This window comes from Vigna radiata, chromosome 5 (genome assembly GCF_000741045.1).
Source record: "Vigna radiata var. radiata cultivar VC1973A chromosome 5, Vradiata_ver6, whole genome shotgun sequence".
NCBI lineage: Eukaryota > Viridiplantae > Streptophyta > Magnoliopsida > Fabales > Fabaceae > Vigna > Vigna radiata.
This window is the reverse complement of record NC_028355.1, coordinates 22,821,717-22,829,466: the sequence shown is the minus strand read 5'-3', so window position 1 is coordinate 22,829,466 and position 7,750 is coordinate 22,821,717. Positions and strand designations below refer to the sequence as shown.

At 29.7% G+C, this 7,750-nt stretch overlaps 1 protein-coding gene across 1 annotated transcript; it reads right to left on the bottom strand.

Annotated features, from left to right (window-relative positions):
* Positions 1-451: 451 nt before the first annotated feature.
* Positions 452-1,581, bottom strand: LOC106761703 (auxin-induced protein 6B). The gene has a single exon (XM_014645273.2). It carries the CDS (start codon positions 1,457-1,459, stop codon positions 1,037-1,039), a length of 423 nt encoding a protein of 140 aa, XP_014500759.2. The 5' UTR covers positions 1,460-1,581; the 3' UTR covers positions 452-1,036.
* Positions 1,582-7,750: the final 6,169 nt, after the last annotated feature.

Sequence of the window (7,750 nt, the reverse complement as noted above, 5' to 3'; positions counted from 1 at the left end):
AAAGAGTTAATCTGTTATTAGAGGTATCGTGTGCTGTTTAACTTAAAGACATGTTTGCTTTAGAAATCGGTTGTTCATTTTTTGCAAAGGATGCTGACACAGAAAAGCTTCTATATAGAGGAAAAAATTGTTTATCACATTGTATTTACATTTAAGTTGAAAAAGTAGAGAGTCTAAATTCTAAACTGATTTAGGTCGTAGGAACATATAACTGTGATTAGTAAAGTGATGACGTGTCTACCACATGAAAGTCTCTCCTTTCTACAGCTATCTTCATCTTTTCTTTTGCTTTTGTTCCCACCTGACGTAACCATTTTTATAAGACACCCTACCCCACTCATATTCCTCAATATTCATATCAATTTTGAATCCAGATTTTAACAAAGAAAATACATTAAGAATCAATAATATAGAGAAAACAAGTTTGAAATTTAATTAGTCCAACAATTTTAATATATTATGGCTATTTGAAAAGTATAAAAATATTTAAGTAGAAACATAATTAAAATGAGTGTAGGTATAGATTATTGAAATCCAGAAAGGAGGTAAGAATATATAGGAAGAAACAGAATCAAAGTGATTAAACATTTGTTGCGAGTGATATAGACTTTGAACAAGTGAAGTGACTGAAGAAGGAAAATTGCGGAGGTGGTGGTGAGTCATGATTAAACGTGTACTTTGAGGCACGGTGCTTGCTTTTTTCTTCACGTGGGTTGATGCTATGCTACTGATAAGTCTCATTTGCTCTGTCTTTCTATGATTGCATCGTGCTAAAAACAAACAGACGGAGAATCTATAATAATTGAGCGTGGGGAAATTCAGTTGAATTTGCATGAATTATTATTACTGGGAATAATAGTGAAAATATACAGGTTGAAAAACAATAGGGTGAACTGGGACCGGAAGCCGGGACGACTGGGTGGACCATTGTGGGAACCCTTTGCCATCACCTCAGCATTCTCCGCCGAATCGCACTGAAACAATGTTGTTGTTGTTGTTGTTTTTAGTTATGTGAATGTGTTGCGTTTGGTTTGGTTCAGTGGAGTAGTGGTCGAGATTGGAGGCAGAAGTCGAGGTTGTTTATGAGAGGAACGTGACAGTCGTCGAAGCGGTTGGAGGGAGGGGAATGAGAGCGTGAAATGAAGCGGAGGAGCTGTTCGAAGAGTGTTTCGTCGCAGGGAATGGTGAGAGGACCGTTGTTGGAGAATCCGTACTCTTCCTCCGCCTCTACAAGTAGCTTCGTGAACACGGGGTGGTTCAGGTAGGTGGCGCGCACCACAAATCTCCTGGAGTTGGTGCCCACGCACACCGCCACGTGTCCCGCCGGAACATCGGAGGGTACTTCTCGGTGGGCCGACATGCGAGCCTTGCTACGCCAGCGCCGCAGCATTTGGCGGAGCCTGACGATGTGCCGGATTCTGGTACATTTTGCAAGTCCCCCTTCTGACATTATTGCCATTTTCCTTGTGTTGTGTTTTGTTTGGTGTGTGTGAGAAAAGAGGGAGTGGGGGATTGGAAAAGAGGGTGGTAGTGGTCTTTTATAATGGCCTGCTCACACTGTGCCCTTCCTCTTCCTAATAATTACCAAACAACTGTCTCCTCTTTTTGCCCCATATTCAACCCTCTTCCTAATTAATGCACTTTTTTTAAACACCATTATTTCAGTTTATCAATATACCATCCTTAGATATCCATGAATATAGGAAACACCTATAAGCATGTGAAAAATAAAACTTAGGTTTGAGGAAGAATTTATTTGGTTAAGAAAATGAAAAGCGCGGCTAAGAAATAGAGCTGGTAAATGTAAAGAAAAGAAACAGTGGTCAACAGAAAAATCATAAGTGGCATGTTTGTATTGAGTAATGCACAATTTCAGGATCTTCACCTTATAGCCTATAGCTATAGCTAGGCGTGTCATAAAATCTCTGCGCTCCTTTTTCTAAGAAAATATTAAATACCATTTTAGTAGAGGCTTTTGAAATTTAAAAAGAGAGATTATATTATGGTGTTAATCTTAGAAGTAAAACAAGTGAGGAAGTGGGATGGTTTAGCCATTGATAAAAGATGCTTTCTATTTGAAAAAGTGAGTTATGATATTATTAGCAATAAAACAAGAAAATAATCTTAAATAGAAACAATTTTCCAATCTGAAAATCTGACTACACCCATGTGCGAAGATGCCTGGTTCTAAGTTTGTTTATAATTCCCAAAAGAAAGAGCCAAAAGCAGCCTCCTAATTCCCCCACTACCCATATTTCCACCATCTTTTATTAATTCATGATCCACAACAAACATACAATGACGACAGTGATCACTTGAGCCACCATTTCTTCTTTTCTTCTTCTCGTATAAAATAAATATCAAGAGCTATGGTGCCTGCCATCAGAATAGAGTTAAGTGTCAAATTTTGCAGATTATTATTGTTCAAGTTAGTAGGGTGCATCCCCCCTCATTTCCAATAATTTCACCCAGCTACGATTTAAGAATGTTTTATGACAAAACACATATCTTACCATATCTCCAAATTAAGATAACCAAACATGAACCAGGAACAATTTTAATTATGTCATTTAGTTTGTACCTTAATATCCCTCTCTTGTTTCTTCTTTACCTTCTGTCCTTTCGTCAATTTCATTTAATTGGTTGGTCATCAGACCACAAACTGTTGGAAGATATGAAGAATATATGCTGGATTTCTGGAACCCCATCTCTTTATTTACACCTCCTTTTGTTTCTATTACTTGGACAAATCTGTTTTTTTAATCTTTATATTTTTAAATTATTAAGTCTAATCTCTTTTATATATATTATTCCTATCAATATTATTTACATCATACTATTCTTTTGACTTTTTTCAAATATAAACGTAATTTCAAGATATTAATATTAAAATTTCACCTCAAGTTATAAATAAAGTCAAGTGAAAAACCAAAATAAATCTAATATATTATTGTTTTTCGAGAATTTACCTCAATGCTTTGTTAAATATTTTTCTGGGAAGAATGAAAAATCTCAGTGTTATTAAAACGCATTTGAACGCACGAGTGAATTTGGCCAATTACAAATTCAAGCTTAGCTAGATTTAAAAGAATTTAAAATTCATCAGGCTTGATTTTGAGTATAATCCACTTCAAATTTCAGTTCATTCAATTGAATTCGTGATTTATCCAGAATTTTTTAAGTTATATTATTGTATCACTTGTTATTTTTTTATTATCAATTTGTAGTTCACAAATTCATCCAATTTATTATTTTTAAATTTTAATTATTTTGATTTAATTTTAATAAAAAAAAATTGTTATTATTTTTTGGATTGAAGAAAAAGAAATATTTTATTAAATTTGTTTTTTTCAATTATAATAGTAACATATACTAACAAAACAAAAGAAAGATGATAAACGTAATAGATCTGATATATTATTTTTTTGGAGAATTTGCCTCAAAGCTTTGTTAAATATTTTTCTGGGAAGAATGAAATTTTTTCCAACAGAACCCAGTATAAATTTTATTTATTTCAATATATGAATAAAAAAATGAAAATTTAATTAATTTTTAATATTTTCATAATTTTATATGTTTGTAATTGGGTTTTTATTTTTTAATTTATTGCGTGTTTAAAATTTCTATATTTTATAATTAAATTATTATTGTTGAATTATTTTGTTAAATTGGTGATATAACTTTGATTTTGTTATCTTATTCCATTTACATGAAAATTAATACGCAAAATATCAATTGAAAACTATAATTATTTTAAAATATTCAATAAAAGCTTAATTTAAAATATCTAAACTAAAAGAAAATACGATGGCTACAATTTCCGGTTTTAGAAATGTAAAAACAATGACTAATTTTTGTTACTTTTCATAAGAAAATGTGTTAGATAATGATATTATTATATATTTTTAATAACTTTTACGACATTATTTACAATGATTAAGGGTTATATTTCCGTCACTGCCATTGATTGGACTGTTTTTATTATTCAACATATTTATTTCCGTCACTGCCAACAAGAAGGACAGAACGATTTTAGCAATAACGTTTAATTTTATCAATTAAGTCATTCATCAAACTCTCTAAGATATTATTATCTTGTTTATATTTAAGTTCACAATGGTATCTCTTAATTAATCCATCATTTGTCTAATATTCCATCCATTTAAAAAATTATTGAAATTTGTTTGTCAGGAAAGAACAAAATAAAAAATTGAATGAGTGAAATAATTAATTAAATTATCTTTATTGATTTTTAAAAGAACGATGCTGACAAATTCTTCATGTTTATGATGTATTTAGAGAATAAATGAAAGAAAAAAAAGTTGGACGACTCGTTAGAAGCTTAAACATAATTTGATATATAAATAGTTGTCGATTAATATATTATTTATTTCGAAATAGAAATTAAAATCAGAATATATATATATATATATATATATATATATATATTATATATATATAACTATATATAACTGATTGGTTTTGGTCAATAAATCGGTTTAAAATTGGAAGATTCATTTCAAATGGACAGAGGAGAAAATAACACTATATATCTAATATATGAGAGGGTGTTTTTTTTTTATGATTATCAAATAAACATGTTTTCAAACTGATGAATTGAATTGAGTATTAAATATCATTAATAAAGATATTCCTAATAAATGGCGTTATTAATTTTTGAACTGTTTTTTGATATATTTATATTATTTTTAATCTCTGTATGACTTTTGAGGGAGAAATATGATGGTTTTCATTGGTTATCGATAAATTAAGTATGGTGGATGATTTGAGACTCTTATAATCAAATCATGAACTAACACGTAGTCCTCCGTATTGAATGTCAAAGCATGCTGTATCCAGTACAAAAACGAGTGTGAGAAGCTAGAAAAAATAAATAAATTAGAAATTAACAAGATAATAAGGTATATTTTATATAGAGGCTAGAGTTGTTTGGTGATAATTGACTGCATTTATAGCTCGTGAGGTAGGTGTAATGTCGTAATAACTGAACGTGCTCTATTCTGACACAAAATACAGAAATATATATATATTTTTTTCAAAATTAAGACATAAAATACCAACCTATCCAACAATTAATTTGGAAATAATATAAATAATTAATGATTAATTTTTCTCTTGTTCTCACCAATAATTAGGTTGAAGCCAAGTTATACATTAATAAGATAAAATCTTCTCCGATCAGATAGTGGTAATTTCCGATCAATGTGTCGTGAAAAGTAAGTTTTCCAAAACTTAGTGATGAACATAATTCTATAGTATTCCGTAGATGGCACATGCTAAGGTATTTAATTTTATAAAGTTATTAATTTATATAGTTTTGAGTTAGAGTACACGTGGCAACCCTTGAGTGCATGCAGAGGAACTCTCTAGAAAGTCCGCGATTGAAAAGGAGGGAAAATATGGATTAATGAGCTTATTACTACGTTCCTCATTTATCTATTAAATAAATTGTATATGTGAAATTAAAAAATAGAAAAGTTAAGGAAAAGGTTGGCATTATGAGATGCGTAAAATCTTTTTGTCAGAGAGCAGCCATATCCCTGACTTCGATCCTTGAATTGCATGCACATGAAAATAGAAGAAAACGAATACATAATTTGTCTATAGATAAAACAAACAAATAAAAAGATTAGATTCTTCATTTTGAATCTCGAATTTTTTTACTATTACTTTACTCTTTAAAGAGAGAATTCTATGAATAAATAATTAAAGGCTTCAAGATGTTACATTTTTTATTATTTGTTACACAAGATATTTTTTTATGTTTACCTTTTATCGCATAATACGTTCAACAATAGATAATAATTTATTTTTCATTTTAATCATCACACTACTTACATTATTTTATTTTAATATTTTGACATTACATGTTAAGATATATTGATCCATATAATAGTTTCTCGTATTACATTATTTTTCACTGTTACATTAATGAACGTAATGAAAATAGGATGTCTACTTAAAATGGTGAATAGTACAATACCTAATATATAGAATATCATAATTGAATGTAAAATAATAATTTGTAAGTGAAAAAGAAAAATATTAAAAATCAATGTGTATGTTTCCATCGTTTTATACATGCAAGTTGCTTTTAACAACTAACTTTACCATACACTTTTCGGTTTAGTTTCTAACTATCGACTTCCAGTTTCCACATTTTTCGGTTTTCATCTACCTTTATTAATTATCATGTTCATTATCTACTTGATTAAGGTATCTTTTTTTTTTTTTTTTGTGTAATAATCACGTGATGTCTGAGTTAGAAACTTACCTCTCTATCTCTTTTGTTTCTTTAGATAGAGACTGACAAAGAAAATGCAATGTCATGATGGTGTCTGATTTGTCTTCACATGATTCCATCCTCAACGACCAACATCGACATTTTTCTTAATTCATCTCTTCAGTGTTCTTATTATTTAATGTAATTTTAGTCTAATTTTTTTTTTTTTAAAAAAAAAAACTGTTAATTAACCCCTGCTAATGCGTCTATTGTTCGACAATCAGATGTTACTGCCAAAGTGATTAGTACGTAGTGTGTCATACTGTTTACATGGTCGGTGAAACGACTGATATTCAGTCCAATTCAGATAACACTAGAGGTAATATTTTGGTAATATACTTTATTTTAAAACTTACTTTCTGCACGCAAGCAGTATTTTGTATTATAATGGGTATTGTCCATTATTTTAGAAATCTGGTATTTGGACGAAAATTATGATGAAACTGCATTCCTGTTATTGGAATCCAAGTGGTAGATTGTGGTGATTATAATTGGTATTTATATAGCCATGCAACAATTCATTTTACGTGTGAAGCATCCCTGAATTCATGTAAAGAAAACTATATAGAACCCACATTCCTACCACAGGAAGAAAGCAAAACGAAAAAACAAAAGAACCTTAATTAATTACATCATGACATGACAGTACATGATAATGCTGTCATGAGAACAATGTTGTGTTTGTTTTTTGATAATCCATGGGAGTGAGTTTCTCACTCTTGTTATACTGAGTCATACTCCAGCTTAGGTTTACTTTATAGACTTCTTTTGATTCACGAGTTGATAACTTTTCTAAAAGGACGATGATATTTTGAAAATATGATAACTTTTTTATAATATATGTCCTTATATTGGTTTATTTAAATTTAAGTTTAAAAAATATTTAAAATAGATCAATCACAAACTGTCACGTATGCGTTGTTAAAAAATTGTTAAATTTTTTTTTTCTAAAATTATCGTCACTCACTTTTACATATTCCACCCAATTCTCTTTTTAGGGAGTGATTTTGTCTGTTGTGACTAGAATTTCTTTCACCTGCAGAAATTCAGAGTGGCTGAAGCTTCTAAAGAAGGAATGAATGGCTGTCTGCTATTTGGTTCATGGTTGTAAATGAGACCAGGAAATCATTAAACGATTTTTTTCTATTCAATATTTTCTTGTAACACTAAGCTTAGACTCTTTGCTATTTTTACTTCTCCTTTTTTAATGTTGGAATAAACTTCTATAATTTTAGATAAATAAATTGTTTTCATAACATAAATTAGCTTATACATAAATTATATAAACAAGAACTTAGAAAAAAACATTTATTACTCGTTTTCACATCTGCATAACTAATTTAACTTCACGATGTAACTAATTAATTTTACAGATTAAATTTAGTTGAAAATCAACACCTTTTCTGTGTATAAGTTTTCTTTTAATATGGGGGTGCAGGAAAAATA